The sequence below is a fragment of the Peromyscus maniculatus genome, chromosome 9, assembly GCF_049852395.1.
Source record: "Peromyscus maniculatus bairdii isolate BWxNUB_F1_BW_parent chromosome 9, HU_Pman_BW_mat_3.1, whole genome shotgun sequence".
Classification (NCBI taxonomy): Eukaryota; Metazoa; Chordata; class Mammalia; order Rodentia; family Cricetidae; genus Peromyscus; species Peromyscus maniculatus.
Window position 1 is genome coordinate 84,724,254 of NC_134860.1, and position 19,990 is coordinate 84,744,243.

Sequence of the window (19,990 nt, forward strand, 5' to 3'; positions counted from 1 at the left end):
AATCTTGTGACTTCAGATAATTAGAGAAACTCAAAATACATAGAATTATATAAATCCCCATTAAAATAACTCACATATATACATATATATATTAAGAAAGAGTATAAACTCAAAGTGAATGCTTTAATTACCATTAAAAGAACAAATGTATCAATTAAAAAGTACTATAACTGCCGGGTGGTGGTGGCGCACGCCTTTAATCCCAGCACTCGGGAGGCAGAGCCAGGCGGATCTCTGTGAGTTCGAGGCCAGCCTGGGCTACCAAGTGAGCTCCAGGAAAGGCGCAAAGCTACGCAGAGAAACCCTGTCTTGAAAAACCAAAAACAAAACAAAACAAAAGTACTATAACTAATAGTATGTATCATAAGAGGAGGCTGTCTGTATTATATCTTCAATTAGGCCAGCAACCCACAGATGTGACATTCTGCTGTCTCCCAGACTCCTCAGGAAAAGGGAAAACCAGAAACAGAAACACATACATCTACTATGTGTCACAGCAGGTATTCCTAGCCTCATGAAGATTCTTGTCTGATCACATCAGGTAAATGGACAACTACATGAATTTTAGGACACTTAAGATAGACATCAGATGGTTTTAAGGGCATTCACAGTAACAGGATCTTAGTCTAAATGTATGTATGGTCAATTGTCTCTATAAATCATCCACAAACTAAGTAAACAACTCATATGCCTTCTATATAGATCAGCCAATAAGAAAACACTTCAAGGATCCTTTTCTTCCTGATCATGAACTACTAACATGCTTTCAATTTTAAACATCATTGTGCATTAGCTTGTATAATATGTCTTTTCATAAAGTACATACTAAATCATATTGTAAAACACATGTTGTATAGTATATACTACTTATCATTGTGAAGAACTGGGTTTGTGAGCCTCCAAGAGTCACATGCAAACACTGATAAGTTTGACAAGGTGATATGCTCATAGGGATCCACCTTGTCTGGACAACCAATAAACTTGACTCATGATTGCATATGTTTGGCTTTCGCATGTAACATATGAGGGCAGGGCCAGGTCATCTCTCACTCTGGGCTCTGATCATTAATACAGTTGGCAAAGACGGCGAAAGACTGCAGTGAAACACCTCATTCAATCCTGAGTCTTTATGGAATACAGCTAAATGGAGGGCAGGAGCTGGCTGCTGTAAGAATGAGGAGCCAGACTGTGGAAGAGTAAGACAGGGCTAAAACAGCTGAGTGACCTTGGGTTGGCAAGATTATCTAGATGGCATATGGTTCAATCCTCAGCAGTGCAACTCAACAAACAACAACAACAACAACAATAATAATAATAATAAATTTTAAAAAACAAAAATGTAGAGGTTGATATTTTTAAAAATCAAGAGTTGACATCAAGTTTGGAAAAATACAATAGTTACAGCACACTCTTGCAGGATACCAGAACATTCCTCAATGAGTATGCTAAATTCATTTATAAAGGATAAAATGAAAGGGGTTTAAGTTTATAGTTAGGAGAAGTAGAAACAAAAGTAAAATTTTTAGTAGAAAAAGTGTGAACTACAAAAAGGGTTGGAAAAATCTATGACATTTCACAATTTTTAAAATTAAGTTATTAAGTAATTCGTAGTCTACCTAAGAATATTTTAGAGAAGAAAAATGGTGTCTTCTACTTTTGCCATAAACCCACCAGGGTCAAATACAATAAAAACCAAGAGATAACAATAAGAAAACTGATATTACATGTAAAGATGCAGGAAAGTTTTCCAATGAAACATTTATATCTTAATTAAATGTCAAATTCTCAAATTGGAAATAATATTAGTATATTATATATAAAAATAAGGGGTCACGGTTTACAAGCATACTGGCCTAAGACTTTTTTAAACTACTGTGTCGATTTCTAAAATTCTAAAAGATTACTAATCAAAATGAAGAAATGAAGCCAGAAGCTTCTGTTACTGTCTGCATAGACTAAGTAAAGAAGATGGACAAATAAACCAACTCATAGGAAAATAAAGCTAAGAGATATAGAAAGGACAGATTCTTAGTCGCTGGAGAACTCGCATCTGGACCTCCTAACATGGCCATCCTGTCAGATGTACAGCCAGTGGAATCTGTTTTCTGCAAGTCACTTCCTAAAGCTACGAGGGTAGAATAACGGGGGAAATAAAACATGCTACAGAAAACTGTATTTTCGTGACATCACTAAGGACGTAAACAGGAGAAGTAAAGAAACTGAGTGCTCTAAGGTTCTGGAGACAGACAGCTAGTCACAGAAATGGAAGACCAGGCTACAATGTTGAGAAATGCCCATTGTGGGAGCTACATATGTCTGTCCCTGTGAACTTAATTCTGGGAATGCCAAGAATTAATTTTTCTTTAGTGACACCAAGCTGTTTATGTTATGTTGGCAAATATCTGTGACTCCAGAACAGAGAGAAGGGATTAGGACGACAGACACATTGAGGCTAATGTGTTTAGTCTAGCCTAAATGGTGAGCTACAGGTTCAATGAGAGACCATATCAAAAATTAGAGATACACAGCATTACAGGAGAAAGACACCCAACATCATCCTCTTATAAGCACATATGCATACACAGTGAAATGCTGAATACAAGAACATATGCACATGCATATACCACCGCACACACACACACACACACACACACACACACACACACACACACACACACACTGCGGGCGGGCGGGGGGGGGATTTATATTCACTCTTAGGAAGGGCAAGTTTAGTAATCTGTTCAAAGGGACTTGTTTCACATTAGGTATGGCAGGCGGTGGTAGCGCACGCCTTTAATCCCAGCACTCAGGAGGCAGAGCCAGGCAGATCTCTGTAAGTTCGAGGCCAGCCTGGTCTACAGAGCAAGATCCAGGACAAGCACCAATGCTACACAGAGAAACCCTGTCTCAAAAAATCAAATTAGATATGGCTAAAATAACTTATAAGCCTAAATATATATTGCCGACATTATATTCAAAGACAAGCAGGTAAATATATATGTATCTGAGAATGAAATGTGTATTTTTATGATGCTCAGGATTATTAACTTTATATTCAACTTGGTATCACAGATATGAATCACAAAGCTTCCACCATAACATTTATTCATCCAGTCTCATTTTGAACTTTTACTCTGACCTTCAATAAAACAGGAGAAAGACGAACTATTAGGAGACTTTTAAATGCTGCCTCTCTATCGCACGCACACGCACGCGCGCACACACACACACACACACACACACACACACCTATAAACTTTTATAATTTTAGCTAGTCCTTGAATTTAAAAATTTGAGCTGTATTTGTTACTCCTAAAAACAAAGTATAGGCCACATGATAGAATCAAGTAAGTTTTTGTATAGAATTGCAGAACAAAGCTTTAACTTGTACCATCAATGAAAAAAATCTATTCTTTGTTTCCAGTCATTAATGATGCTATTCTTCAGAACTTTTCAGTACTTTTAGTCTTAAATATGTACTTAAATGGTTCCCTGCTATTTTGGTATTTTACTTTACTATGGGACAGGAAAGACCTAATGTCCATAACATTTTACAATGTTATAGGAATTAATGAGCATAATTACTTAAACCATGGATCAATTTTGAGACAAACTGAAAATGAGCACACCATATACTCTATTTCATCTTGTTAAAGTCTGGCTTCAAAGATTGCTGCCTAATTTACAATCTAGCATGCTACTTTTTCAATCAAGTAGAAGTTCTTCTTTTGTGCTTTAGTAGTGAAAGCGGAAGCTAGGTAGGTGGAGTCCCACCAACAGATGCCTGTATTCTAAACGCTTTACTCCGGCCTGTTGGCCTTACACCTCTTTTTCAACTTGAAAGTTTAGGGTGAAGTAACGTTGCCTTTTCCTCTACCTATAGAACTTTTCTTTATTGAAGTACAAACACAAAGAATAGATGAAGCCAATTGGTAGAAAAATAAAATAATGGAAGGAATAATCAGCATCAATTCTTGTTAGATAAGGATGCCACAGAATTACGTACATCAAACTACTACATATTTATTTTAGGTGATTCAGGTATCTGCATAAGGGGTCACACATTACTTTTCATGTTTCTGAACCATTTGAAAACAGAAGGTGATTAAAACCTCTCAGATGCCTACGAATTCCATTTACATGGAGTACATCACTGTAATTTTTTTAAATGCATTCATATTCAAATCTGAGAACCATGATTCTTAGCTCATCAGGCCTGCTTAATTGCACTAACATCTGCAATCAATTTAAATTCTTTAAGATATTCTTTCACAGTGCTTGAAGTGATTTCATGCTGTGATAGATTTAACACACTCACTAATTTATAGACACATACAAGCAGATGAGACCTCTTTTTCCATGGGTGAGGTACAGCACCGAAGGGCAGTCTCCAGTTTCCACCTGATCGGGATGCAGCAAAGGACGCGTGCTGCACGGCTTACTGGAACTACATGAGATGACAGTCCCATGCAAGCGTAGCAGAAAGTCAAGCTACAACTAGCATTTCATCCAGATCTATTTGTAAGTCATGGACCATTTAGTGGTGTGATGAGAGTTTACAGATGCAACAAACTGCAAACTAGAGCTACCAGGTAAGTTATACAGAAAAAAAAATGGGTTTCCCTCAATCAGTCATTACTCCTCCCCAGAAAATGGAGGAGGAGGGGATGAGAGAACCATTTTTAACCTAAATTACAACTTCACATACAACAAAGAAAATCCAGAAGACTGGAGAGTCTGGGTATATAGCAGAGGTACTGTAGTTATGGAAGCTTCCTAGGTTCTCACAGAAAAAAAAGACAAAATTACTAAATAGTTGTAATTAAAAAAAAAAGGATAATAACACGAGATAACAATGCAGTCCTCCAACAATTTCAAATTAAAGCAGTTAGAGCTACACCATCAATTGCCACAAGACCTGCACATTATCAACACCTGACTTGAAAAAATGAAGGAAGCCAACCAAGTGATGGCAATCCAGAAAACTCAAAATGGCTCAGAGAGCTAACAGCAGTCTCGGTGGCACCTAAGGAGTTTGGTCACTGACAAATGGCAAGGAGTTTGGTCAGTGGTGATAGGAGTGGACTCCACAAGCCCCAGAAAAGATATGAACAGGTTGGGCATCAATGTTCCATGAACTCTCAACACTCAGCTCCCTGGGTTCCTAGTCAGAATGGGATTCAACCTGGATCAGAAAATGCTGTGAATGGAATCAAAACCAGAACATTCCTAAAGCATGAAAGACATCTCTGTTGGCCATCACAAAATGGACACCATGGTTATTGTGAGTGGTGGAGCTGTTTGTTTTGATTTTTTTTTTTTGTCTTATTGATCTTTTTGTTGTTATTGGTTCTGTTTTGATTTCTGTGTTTTGATTTTTTTTTTTTTTTTGGTTTTTCTCTTTGAAATTTTCTTCTTTTGTTTTTGAGAGAATGGGAAGGAGAATATGAATTTGAGTGGGCACGGAGTAGGAGAGGATCTGGGAGTAGTTGAGGGAGGGGAAAAATATGATCAAAATATATTACATGGGAAAAAAATTAAATACATATTTTAATGTAACAACTTCAATATGTGCTCAGACATTCAGCAAACACAGAAGACAAGAAACAAATATTTAAAACAGAGAAACTATGGATTGAAACAAAAGAATTTAAACAAAAAAGACTTAAACAATTTTTTTAAATTAAACTAAAGATTTAAAAATTCACTTCAAGGTAAGAAATGAGATGACTGTTTCCTGTTTGGACTATGCACAATGTATAGATGCCAATCTCGAAATGTTTAAGAGACAAAAATATCATTTCATGAATAAAAACCAAAGTGAAAGGAATATAAGAATAAAGAGGTACCTTGACACTCAGAGCCGAAATCAATGAAACACTGAAATCATAATAAGATTAGATGATGAAAGTAGACAGGAGGCAGGGCCCAAGGAATGGTAGAGAAAAGGGTTATTAACAAATACAATTTTGTTTCAAAGTACCAGAATGGAACCTAATACTGCATATGATTTTTAATTTATTTTATTTTTAATAAAAAATAAAAGTATATCATTTCCCCATTCCTCTCATCTTAAAGATTTTTAAAAAGAAAACCATAGATCATGAGGGAGAACATTGATTAAGATATAATCAGTGACTGCTGGGCGGTGGTGGTGCACGCCTTTAATCCCAGCACTCGGGAGGCAGAGGCAGGAGGATCTTTGTGAGTTCAAAGCCAGCCTGGTCTACAGAGTGAGTTCCAGGAAAGGCACAAAGCTACACAGAGAAACCCTGTCTCAAAAAACAAAAAACAAAAAAAAAGATATAACCAGTGACTAATTCTAGGATTATGTTTGGTCTTGTCAGGCATACTGAACTTATTGTGCTTATTCTGTTTTAATTGTAAGCTTCTATTGCTCTTATAAGCAAATGCAGCACAAATCTGGGAACAAATTCAGTAATAGTTAGGAAAGAACGCTCAACTTTTTCTAGTAAATGCACTGGAATCCTTACAGCCACACAGAAACCAGGCGGACTAGGAAAGGTAAACCAAAGTTAAGAGAGAGCTAGCAAATTTCCAGGAAACTCAGAAACAAGCCCCTCCTCCTCACAAGAACTAGCTGGTAAATGTGGCCTCCCTAATCAGCTCCTCAAGACTTTTGTGGGTCTGCTTGCACTTCTGAGGGACATAGCTTGGAGCCTGTAAGGGAGCAGTTCTCAACCTGTGGGTCGCAACCCCTTTGGGGTCAGACAATCCTTTCAAAGGGTCGCCTAACACCATAAGAAAACACAGATATTCACATTACAATTCATAACAGTAGCAAAATTACAGTTATGAAGTAGCAATGAAATAACTTTATGGGTGGGGGTCACCAGAACATGAGTATTAAAGGGTCACAGCATTAGGAAGGTTAAGAACCACTACCCAATGGCTTCACTGTTAAATGGCCATAAATTACTACGACAAACATTATGGATGGAACAACATTGGAAGAATCTTGTGCCTTATTTTTAACAATCTTTTTTGATGGGGAAAAAGGAATCTTATTGGTCTAAATCCTCTTCTAAACCAAAATTATTTTAACACATTCTTTAATTGTTTATAACTTCATCTATGGTCTCCATGGCCTCTGTCATAGACTTTTATTATCAAGCCATGAAGAATGTTTAACCTGACTATAAACTCAACCAACCACAACAAAATAAGCTCTAACATAAACACCAGAATCACAGACCTAATGTGGTATGCACAGTCTAAAGAGAAAGAGGAGAAAAGTCCAGGTGCAGGCAGCAAGCAACTCAGTTAGGATATACTTAAGGTCCAGGACTCTTGATGACAGAACCATCAGCTGACAACGTCTGGAATATGCTGCAATCATTCTAAGGGAAGATAAGATAATTTCTGAAGAACTGCATTTAACACTATCACATATATTTATCATTTATGTGGCACATCGTGTTTTAATTATTAGTTTTCTTAAAGAAAATCCTTAGACGAAAAGAGATATTCCTGTTTTCTCCCAGACTTTCCATTTTTCAGACACTACATTACTGGGAACTGTGAATTCTTCCCCGATTTGTCTGTCTCATCACATCTAGTTTTAAAGTCTCACCCCCCAGCTATGTAACCAAACAGAAGCCATGTCTGCATTTTCTAGAAGACCCTTCTCCATTGACCATGCTAAATGCCAGGACCAAGAACTGCACACAGGGCCTTGCAATATCAGTGTCAATTATGCTCAGGGACACACACTGTGCAAGGGGATTTTACCATGTTCTTTGGAATGGAAATGGCAATTTCTAGAATAGAACAGCCTTAGAGATCACCCACATCAGTCAGTGCATGTGGCTGGCCCATCAGGTCATTTAGAGAAGCACAAAAAACCCAAAGCAACTTACGTAGGAATGTGCATTATTGCATAAATTCTATTTGCACTGGGCCCAAGTTATTGCTCCATAGTTCTATCCTCAATTTATCGTGAAACCTCCTGCAACTATGGCCACTCCCAGAAAAAGATAATCTCCCACCTTAGGATCTTTAAATCCAGGAGAAAAAGATTTCCCAAAAGCCACCCATCAAACTTGCCCACCACACTATAGCGAACAACTTGAACCACATGTCCACATCCTGGTAAGTTAAAAAAAAAAAAAAAAAAAAGCCAATCTGCCATTGTCAGATCCTAATATGACCCTGTTTATTAAAATTTTAATAATTCTTGACTGCAAAAATTCAGTATAACTATTTAGCAACCTAAATTCAAACTTATAAGGTGTTGTGAATGACTTAAGTTTAATGGGGTTTTTTTTCCCCTCCTATTCTAAGAAGTAACCTTGTTAGAACGTTTGGGGTTATTATTTGGAAGCATGTTTTGTCTTTTTTAAAACTTTTTTAATATTATTTATTTGTCTGTGGAGAGGGGATGAGTTGGGGTCCATGGGTATGCCACATTGCATGTGTGGCTATCAAAGGACAACTAGAACTCAGGTCATCAGGCTTGGCAGCAAACACCTTTATCCACTGAGCCAACTTGCGGGCCTCCCACACCATTCTTAAATCAACTGCAGGTATGAGTATGAGTTTCAAAAAATACTTAACTTGACTCACAAAAAATATTCAAATCAAATTCATAATACAAAAATCTCAATAAACATATGCCTGACATAAATTTCTTGATCTCTGTAAAGCGACCTGTGGTGGTGCTGTACAGATGGCTATGGCCCACAACCTATAAAATATGAGTCTAATAGTGATCTGCCTTTCTCAGTAACTTTTCAGCAGACACTAATCTAGATAAAATGGCAGGACAAAAATGTGAACACTAGCGCTAGTAAAATGGGGCGCTACTTGCAGAGCAGTAAGTGGTTGGTCAGCTTGAACTTTCCATAATGTTAATCACCGTCAAATTATTCAGGCCGCTCCTAGGAAAAGCCATGATATTCTACACACTAATTAAGTGAGTTAATGCTACACTCACACTCCAGATAACTCATCTATTTCAGTCCTGACTATTTAATTACCTCATTCTTGTAAATAAATTCCCCTTGGTTCAAAATGATTAGAGGACTAAAGTTGTAAATCAGTGAATGAAAACTAAAAGAGACCTGCCTTTACAAAGTTCAAGTACAGTTGATCTTGTCTTGTAAGTCTTTATTTTCTCCAATTCCAGATTAAAACGCACTAATACACAGGGTTTTCTAAGCCCATTGGAACTTGTGCAACTTATCCTGTGTGGTTGTAGCTAATAAATTAAGACTTGTTAGATTTCAATTTTCTTAACAGTCATCTTCCCTAACTACTCCACATGACACAATTCACCTACCTTGCTTTGGGTTTTGTACATTATATTTCACATGTTTTACCTATGTATGTAAGTTATATGTTGGCCAAATGGGTCCATTAACACACAAAGACAAGTGTGTTACTTTGGAACCCATCTCTGTTGTCTAGAATCTTGGCTAACAAATATTAACACCCAGTAATCATATATTCAATAAATGTCTTTTTAAAAATGTGGAAACACCCATAGTAAGTTTGTGTTACATGATACTGTTCTATATTTCATTATGATAAATATGATGTAATAGTATAATGTGCTATAATGATTTCAATTGCAAGAATAAGCAAATAACAAGGAAAACTAAACAACTGCTAATATCACAGAGGTAGTCACCAGTGTCAAATGTTTTAAAAATGGAACAAACAACTTAATGGTGATAGAATACCTGTATAACACAGGAATTGTCATTTTACAGTTAGAAAAAGAGAAAATCAAAGAAGGAAATTAAGATGCCCATGCACAAAAGACCAAAAAAAACAAAAAACAAAAAATAAAAAAACAAAAGCCTAACTCCTAAATGACAATCACGTATCTTTAAGGGGCCAAAGCCACTAATATTGATGTCATAGCATCTGAACACAGAACCTATCTACACCAGGCCAGAAAAGGCAAACTACTCATCGTGATTTCTATAAATGAGGATGAGACTGCTACAACATGAGATTTGTTTAAAAATTAAATATCACTTGAGTCTTTCTTCCAGAAGAAATAGCTCTGAGGTACAGGCTGTCTACCAGATACACAGAGATAAGGTATAAATAACTTATAGTCTGCCTTAGGTTAAAGTATCCAGTAAAAACCAGTGTGATAAGGAACTTCTTTCTAATCCCATTATAAATTCAGCCAAAATCTCCCTCTATTGCCTTTCACTTCATGGCTGACCTCCTGTCACAGTTTTCAGCTGTCAGTTTAACACACTTGGGAAAGAGGGAGCTTTACTTGAGGAAGTCTTTTTATCAGATAGGCCTGTGGGCTTGTCTGAATGGTATTTTTTTTTTTTATTGTTAATAGATGGCAGAAGACCCAATCCACTGTGAGCAACATCATACTTGAGTACTTGGGCCTGGGCTGAATAAGAAAGCAGGCTGAGCAAGCCCTGGAGAGCAAGCCAGTAAGCAGCATCCCTCCATGGTCTCTGCTTCAAGGACCATGGCCTCCAGGTTCCTGCCTTAGAACTTGTAAGTGAAAAAACCCTTTCCACCCTACATTGGTTATGGTGATTTATTACAGCAAAAACAAAGCAAATTAGAACACTTCCATGTTATATTTTTCATCCAATCCCCATTTTTCACAACTTCTATGAAGCTCATCTGTTTTACAGTGAAGTAAATACAACAGATTCTGGAGGTCAATCAGTTTCTTAGACACTTTGTCATTATTTCTGCTCCTTTTCAGGTCTCCCTGGAAAAATGGTCACTATGGGGAGATACAATGTTCTTTTCAATACTTACATTTGTAAGGTATTACAAGATGATCTTACCCATAAGAAAATGCACACTATGGAAATGATTGTTGTGAATCCTAACTTAGATGGGTGGAGGAAAATCTGTCTCCAAGAGATCTGTAGTACAAATACGATCCCCGTGTATAAGTGACACTGGAAATCAATGACCATCCTAATTCACTAGCAGTGAGACTGCACAACCCAAAACCAAACCACTCCCCCGAAAAAAATTTTTAGAGACTACTATGGGAAATATCTGAAGCTAATTTATTATAATACTTGTTTCTAATTAGGCATTCAAAAGCCTTCTGATTGCAGTTTTGCACCAGCTCAAGCACTTCATTAGACAAATGCATTGTTTTCCACACTACATGTTGCAGCATTATTTTTCAACCTGACAGCTTTACTTACTGTCTTAGAAGCAGTATTAATGTACTGCATCACCATTTCTTTTTTGATACTGAAGTCCTTTTCCCGCAATGGTGCCTTTTTATCTTCATTTAAATTCATATCTTCCTGGAAAACACAATTAAAATGTCTGATTTTAGAATCTAAGTAGAGCAGCAGTTCGACATACACTCTATGAAACAGAAAAATCAATAATTTGTGACTAAAGCAGCATTAATTGTTTTGGAATGATTTCCACATGGTTCTGCCTGAAGGAAGGAGAGCTGGGTAGACAGAAAGCATTCTAGATCATTTAACAGGTAAAACACTTACCAGAAAAGCTTTAAATTCACAGTAGGCTATTAAAATTATATTCACATCACTATAGATAATTAGACAGTTGCAGATTTCTGCCTTTCATAAGGTCATTAGGATTCAAAATTTCAATTTATTTATTTATTTTACAACAGCTGCACCTGAAGCTATCTTGTACTGTTTTAAAGAGATAATCTGCATGCTACAAAAATAAAAAGTAAATAAGCCACCACCTTCCAGGATAGCTACAAGCACATGCATAATACCAAACACCTAATACTAATGCAAGAAAATGCTGTAACAGTCTATGGTTTTAATCCTATCTATCCGTATCAAAAAATATTAAGTAGTTAATTTACTGAATGATCTAAATAACATAAAAGTTGAATTTCTGAATGAATATAAGAGTTTGTGAATTGGAAGAAGATAAAAGTCTAAAATTTCTCAAAGAGACTAAGCATCCTATACTTTGCTATAAGACTAATTATGACTAATAATCCAAGTAGCCGCATAAGCATATGAATTCCATAAATTGTCTAAGAGGTTGTGTGGTAAAAGATGGGAGGCTGAGGTAAGACAAAAGGGCTGGTGAAGAAGGACAGCATCAATAATTCCCTCAGGACCAAAGGCCCAGGGCACACGTAAAATGATTGGTAAAACAACTGCATGTATATAAATTCTAGAACTACTACAAATGAATACATAATAATCAGAACTTCAAATCACCTATGCAACCCAGCAAACGAAATTTCTCCCAAGAATGATACATTCCTTCTTCAAACAATGAAGATCATTCATTTACCTGACACAAAACAATTCTAGCGTGTTACAATAACAATTCCTTTCATTTTATCTCGATAGAAATATTTACAATGGACAGGCATGCTGAGCACTAGGGTGGTTGAGGTAGGAGGATCATGAGATCAAGGTCAGCTTAGACTATACAGAAAGACCCTGTAGAAAGGAAGAAAGGGAAAGAGGTAAGAAATTTTGAGATCTTAGAACATCCATTTTGACAGACTGACAAGAGGAAGTAGTTAGCAATGCGCCTTCTTGACCTAGTTAGAAGTAGTCAGGGTAAGTAACAGTTAATTTGCTTCCTTTCCCCCCTCTAAGCTAGTATTTCTCAATAGGCTTTACCCTCCCTCACCTATGATCTGGGGGCCAGCAAGATGGCTCAGTCTTGCTGCCAAGCCTGACAACCTGAGTTTGAGCTCAATGATTCGCATGGTGGAGAGAAGTGACTACCACTCCCCACACATGCATCCATGTACACATACGCACACACATATATGTATGTATGTATATATGGAAAAAATGTAAATTTTTGGAATTCCTGGAGACAATTGATTGTGGCAGTGACAGGGAGGCTGATATCACTCAAAAAGACAAAAGAAACATTCCTCAGTCGATCGTAAAGAACATAAAAAGGAGGTTGATGTAAAGAGATGCCCCTTTAAAAGACAGCTAAGTTTGTAATGGAGCTTGCTGTGCAAACCTGGGGACCTGTATTCCATCCCTGTGTAAAAGAGGCCATAGAGTTGTCCTCTGATCTCCACAAGAACGCTGTGGTTTGAATGAGGATGGCCTCCACTGGCTGACAGATTTGAATGCTTAGTCACCAGAGAGTGGCACTATTCGAAAGGATTAGAAGTGTGGTCTCGGTGGAGGAAGTAAGTGGGCTTTGAGGTTTCAAAAATCCATGGAGTCCCTCTCTCTTCCTCTCTTCCCTGTCTTCTGATCTGGATGTAGAACTCTCAGCTACTTCTCTAGCTCCATGTCTGACTATATGCTGCCAAGATCCCCACCATGATGATAACAGACTAAACCTCTGAAACTGTAAGCAAGCCCCAATCAAATGCTTCCATTTACACGAGTTGCCTTGGTCATGGTGTCTTTTCATATCAATAGAACACTGACTAAGACACAGATCATACACACACACACACACGCGCGCGCGCAATGACAATGACAACGACGATGATGAAAGAAATTATCAAAGCTCAGGCTCTAATCAATGGGATTAGACACAAAATAAAAAACTGAAAGTAATATGTAAACTCACATAATAAGTAGTATTACATGGGTTTAAGGTACATTAAATAACCCAGAAATTAACTATCATAGGATATAGTTGCACTGCCTTTTTCAAGTTCTATCAACATAGTGCTTTGTTTCATAATTATAGCACATGGATAACAAAAGAACACACCAGCAATAAAGAAGATATTTGTGGAGTTCCTTGAATGGTCAGGCCAACTGACTCTATTAAAATGCACCATTACATGGTACACTATGGCATTATACCGAATTCTTAATTATGAATAGAGGTAACTCATTTTTATCTATAGAAAACTTCACTGGCAATAAGTCAGGCATAAAAAGACAAGTAGTAGCCGGGCGGTGGTGGCTCACGCCTTTAATCCCAGCACTCGGGAGGCAGAGGCAGGCGGATCTCTGTGAGTTCGAGGCCAGCCTGGGCTACCAAGTGAGTTCCAGGAGAGGCACAAAGCTACACAGAGAAACCCTGTCTCGAAAAACCAAAAAAAAAAAAAAAAAAAAAGACAAGTAGTGTATGTTGTCACTCATAAGTGGAAGATAAAAGAGTTGATCTCCGAGGACATATATAGTAGAACAGTGCATTGCCAGAGCCACGTAAAGATAGAGGGAAGAAAGAGAGCTGGTTAGAGGTATAAAATATATTAAGTTCTAACATTCTACAGCACAGCTGGATGACCAACTCCTGATCTATTTACATTTTAAAATGAAAAAGGATTCAAGTGTTTCTAACTCAAAGAAATGATACATGGTTGAGGTTACAGATATGTTAATTTCCTTGTTTTGATCATTGCACGGTGGATATATGTCGTGAATTCACACTGGAACTCATGACTATGTACAATATTAAGTGACAAACATAAAAAAAACTACACTGGAAGAAAGATGGAGTTGGGGAATAATTGCTATAAAAAGTAGGGAGACCTAGAAGCATCTATGATCTGTATTAAATTACAACAGCAAATTAAAATACTTAATAGGCACAGAATACTAAGAAACAATAATTTACTGGTTGAGCTGAAATCAAAATAAAATTTCAAAATATAGTTGAATACAAAAAAGACAAAGCCACTGCTTTCTTTTCAAAGAGGTGTTGCAAATGACATTTGTCCCTAGCTAAGAATGGTTGTGATGGCTGGTAAGCACTATAGAGTGTCTGGGAGGGCATTTCCTGAATAAACTGGCCACTTGAATCAATAGACTTAAGATTCACACTCATCCAATGGAGCAAGTACTACCCAATCAGTTGAGGGCCCAGAACATCAAAAGGCAAAGGAAAGGTGAATTTATTCCATCAAATGGGTACCCTTCTTTCCTGATTTTGGCTCTACAGCTTCCAGCTCTGGAAGTCGGTCCCATGTGCACTCTAGTTCCACACTCCGGGTTCTCAGGGACTGGGCCTTGCACTGGGAACCACTGTGTACCCACTAGCCTTTCTCATTCTCTGCTTATAGAAGGCCTGTGCTGGGAATGAGGTTCCATAATCCTTTAAGACAATTCCCTTAATAAAGACCCTCTCAGGTGCCAATCTAGACATCAGTATTCCCACTGGCTCAGCTGTCTCCAGAGACCCTTACCTTGTGCACAATTAAACTAGGGTTGGGCAGTTCCCACTGATTTCCTCTGGTAACTATGGCAACTCTCTTATTTAAGTATGGCAGTCATCTTCCTGAGAAATTAGAGATGACAGAATCCCAATGCCCTGTTTAGTTAAAGGAAGAAGGGGATAGAGGAAGAACATCGGAAGAATACAGCACCCCTAGGCATACGACTACACCTAACAAATTATTATTCTCTATATATCCAGAAGGAAAGTGCATTGCAAAGAAAAAACAAGGAGGAATGGAGAATAAATAATCATATGGAAGTATGTAATGCAAGACTTTTAAAATAGATTTTTATCTATAGAAAACAGTGTTAACAAGAAAAACTCCTAAAGCAATAGCACACAGCGTTGAGAAGTAATAAAGTCCCCGAAAAAAACACATAGAAAATTTTCTACTAGAAAATTATTATTTAGTGTTGCAATTCCAGAGAGATTAGGCCTCTCAGAAGACTATCCACAAAACTGAGCAGGGTAAGACTGGGACAGACAGAATGAACAAGACATCAATTTTCTTATTTCTTAGTTCATATTCTCTCAAAATAATCAAGTCTCCATCTTCTTAGTTGAGCTGGCATAGAGACAGAGAATGTCAATACAGTGGATCATGTGGACAATCCCAGAAGGGAAGAGGGAAACAAAATGGTGTCCACTGTGAAGGACCCCTTCAATCTAAACTGCAACCCAGTCTGGAGGGACTACCTGGAGAAGCCAGCCTCAATACCATCCACTCAGCAGGACCTGGGAATTAGGACTGGGAGTGGGGGGGAGGGGGGAAATACCTGAAAAACATAACAATAAGTCATTTGGGGGACCCTATCACCTCGGGTACACACTGGCCACCCTGGAGAAAGATAGAGGGGGGTGTGGGGAGCATCAACCAGAACCACTGTGACATCTAAAATTAATTTCCTTCATTAAAATGAGGTTTCTAATATACCTAAAAATTAAAAAGAACTTGTATAGATTGCCTAAATGAGCAATATAAATCATTATGAATTAACTGATTCTTCCTTCCAATTTAATATGTGATACTTTCTACACTGTAAATAAAGGCAAAAAATGATGAATAACTACAGGTCTTTTTACAGCCCCAATATGGCAGCTTACTTCAATGTATTATTTCATCAAATATATATTATAGATAAAAGTATTGAATAGAAACTGCACAGAAGACATAATCATAAAGCTGATAAGTAATTTGCTACAACTATATAAAACTACTGTTAATAAAACGAAAAATAGTAACTTTACACAAGAGAAACCCTGAAGACTCCATCTTCCATAATAGCCCAGACTAAGACCACCACAGACATCAATATGATATATCCCCTGATAATGAAATATTGGGAAAGATACATCAACTCGATGATAATCCTCCCAGAGCATTTCTCAATCTAATTATGGAAAAGGACATAGGGGGAAAGAAAATCAGACAAACTCAAATTGAGACCATGCTACAAAATAAGGAGGATTCTTCAAAGTGTCAGTCATAAAAGATAAGGGGACCTGTCACTGAATGGAACAGACATGGGGACAAGATGCAAACTGTGACTGGATCATGGACATGAAAGAGGAGTGACTGGAAATCCAGTCTATAGCTTAGTTAGCAGCTCTACCAATGTTCATTTCATGATCTTTAATAAGATGCTGGCACAAGGAAATGCTGCCTGAAGGACCTATAAGAACTTGTGACTATTTATGTAATTCTAAAGTAGTTTAATAACAGATTTTAATGAACAATTCAGAAAAAGTGGTGGGGTGTGGAACAGCCTTCATTTTCAAAAGAAAAGAAGAATATTTAAATCCTCTAAAATGATCAAACTGTACGTGATCTGGCTGGGTGGAAGGAAGAAATAAAGACAAACTGAAGGCTACTGAGAAGACTTCAAACACAGATAACCAAACTCCATTCACAACTCAGGGGCCAGGCACCCCTTGAGACTTTTCCCAAGTACAAGGCCTAAGGTTACTACCAGTTACTACTACTTCTGACTTCAAGTCTGCTCTGTGAGCTATGCATGTGGCCCCTTCCCCAAGCAACCTTTCCACAAAAGACTCTTCAAACTTCTTTGATCTTAAATAAGAAATAAATGGCCAAGTCGGGCCCCATATTAAACATTAGTAAGCACCATTTTATTTTTGAGATAATCACTCTATTGATGAAGTTCGGGGGAATTTTTCCAGTTGACTGCAATCCTGCAACTTGGACCTGAACTCTCATCTGTCCAGTCTGCCGTGCTTGTTTCCATACTTTTATCTCCATGTAAAGTCCATTTCCCGAGGTTCAATACTATATGACCCACACTTATCCTGCTAACACCCCAGGCTGACACCTGCAGCACATGCCTTGGCAATACCCACGAGGGCCCTGGATGCCAATGGCTTTCTTGTCACCAGCCAACTTCACTTTCACTCTCCTCACTCCCATCCTCAGGGTCACAGATGGTCCTTTTCATCATCTAAAAGCTGCCCTCCTTCAAATCGAGCTCCACACTCCTACCCCTGACCTCAACCTTCCATCTTACAAGGTTGCTTGCTTGCAAACCTTTTCCTTTTTCCCAATGAAATCTCCACTCCAGTACTTTGTCTTCATGCAGACCAACTCTTCCATCAATTATTTCTACATTCATCAGAATTCCCACTTGTTGATGGCCCACACCACACCACCTGCAAGGGAGAGCGGGCCCCTAGGGCATGGGCCTAGGAGAGCTGACCCCACATCTTGCCTGAAGGATGAGGTCCCAGTGGCCCAGACCAACCAGCTCAGCTACCACTCAGACCCACATCCTGGGCCTTCAATTGGCCCACCCTAACATCTCCCACATCTATGATCTGCTGGAGTGTGTAAAGGGAATGGTCCTACGGTAGGATAACCACAGGATCTCCAGGACTCAAGGAGTTCCAGCGAGGCTCCAATAATGATGGTATGCCAGAGCAATTGAACCAAACCAAGACTCATTGCAATGAACATTTTGTGGGTGGCGCTGATTGAACAAAAGGGTATACTGTGTGACACATCGCAGCACCCAGTGCCACTAGAATGAATGAAGAGGTGTTGGTAAGATGGAAGAGCAGGGTGGTTTGCTTGTGTATGTTTTGTTTTGTTGTTCACTGATTTGGGAGGGTTCTTTGGGGAGTATGCTGCAGGGGTAAGGAGAGGATATGAATTCCTTTCCCCAATTTTTTAGGTCCATATATTGAACACTTTTGTTTTACTCCATGTGACTTCCTTTTGTAGCTTACAGATCAGTTGTTTTTCTTTTTTTTTTAACGCAATTTGCTGCGTATTTCACAATGGATAGTCCTCACTGGATACTTTTTAAACGCACAAATGAAACTTCCCATACAGAATTTTCCAATTCTAGTTTACAACAATCATGCCATGAGGGTAAATTCTGGAACATGGAGCTGGAGCCGATATATTTGCAGGCCTAGCCTAGAGCACTAAGCAACTGCTACTCCTAGAAGACTCTCAAGTGCCTTCAGACAAGAGTGAAATAGCTTCAACCACAAAGTCAGCTCTTCAAGCCGTGCTATAAAGAAGATAGGCTGAAGTTCATCATGCCTGCAAAGGAGCACAGTAGAAGCGCCCAGAACCTGGGTGACATGCAATCAAGGTCAGTGTGTGGCTGAGCACTGTCCAACAGCACCTGTACAGGATGAATGAGGCTGAGACTCCTCCCCAAAGTTACTAAGTTAGTGACTTGCCTGGCGCTATGTACTACGTACACCCGAGGGAAGAAATACGCCTCCTACTTTTTACAAAGGAACTGAATGGATCGGGACAGGCCCAGCCTGGAGACCAGGTCAAAGACTTCCTCCATCAGTTGGATGAGGCCAGAGGGTCCTATATGCCAAAACTTCACCATTTTTACTACTGTTTTTAGACACACTAACTCCATCACATGCTGATAAAATATTGGCACAAACTAAATATTTCGACACTATCTTCAGCAAAACTGAGAAACAAAAAGATGTAAACTTAATATATGAGCATATTTAGACAGTAAAGAGCAATTGAGTAGAGAATGGCAACCAGAGAGTGGGCATTTTTTCAACTGAATTACAAATGTTAGACTCAATATTTTCATTCATGAATGTAGATTTTACAAGACAGCACACTCATTAAATTTACATACATCAAGTTGAGTGGGATAGTTAACACCATGGAGAGTCAGATTAAATTTAAAATGATTGACTATTTGAGCACTGGGCAAATACATACAAGCAGCCAGCTGAAGATGGTCAGGGGTGAGGAACTTCTGCCAGAATGCAAAATAAGCACTTGCTAGTCAGAGGCATGGCAACGGTCACAAAAATGGATACTGGAAAGACATTATTATCATTGATCGATACATTTGTAGGAATCAATGAGAACACTGGAAGATAAACATGAACACAGCAACAGCAAAACCAAACACTAATTCTTCAGTCAAGGATATCACTGGATTTCAATAGTACTTGTGTATTGTTTCAGGGGTTGAAGCCAAGATAATCATTCTTCCTTACAAAGTGTTTATTAGTTTCATATCACTACAGCTACAAACTGGTTAAACATCTTAAGAAGAAGTACACAGGACACCCTAATTATCTGTCTTGGGACTATGAAGTTTAGCATGCTAAAAGCATAATTTTACCCAAATATCTTCAAAAGAATACAATTCTGTTCTTAAGCACATTTGTATTTCTTTTCCACATCATACAGTATCAAATGGTCATTTTTAGTGTTTACCTCCATGCTGAGGTATATTTTTCAATACCATAAATAGGTTTCATGAAAACTGGAAAAATAAAAGACTCCATGGCCTTATTCCAATACTAACTAGATCTATCTATCTTTGGCAATACAATAACTTTTATG

General features: G+C 38.1%; 1 protein-coding gene across 3 annotated transcripts in view; it reads right to left on the reverse strand.

Moving 5' to 3' along the window:
• The window catches only part of Diaph3 (diaphanous related formin 3), a 482,159-nt gene that overhangs the window by 399,082 nt on the left and 63,087 nt on the right, over positions 1-19,990 (reverse strand). For all 3 annotated transcript variants that reach the window (XM_076545449.1, XM_076545448.1, XM_076545447.1), the window contains exon 4: positions 11,175-11,279. In XM_076545449.1, coding sequence (XP_076401564.1) covers positions 11,175-11,279 — 105 coding nt within the window. The remainder of the gene's footprint in view (positions 1-11,174; positions 11,280-19,990) is intronic.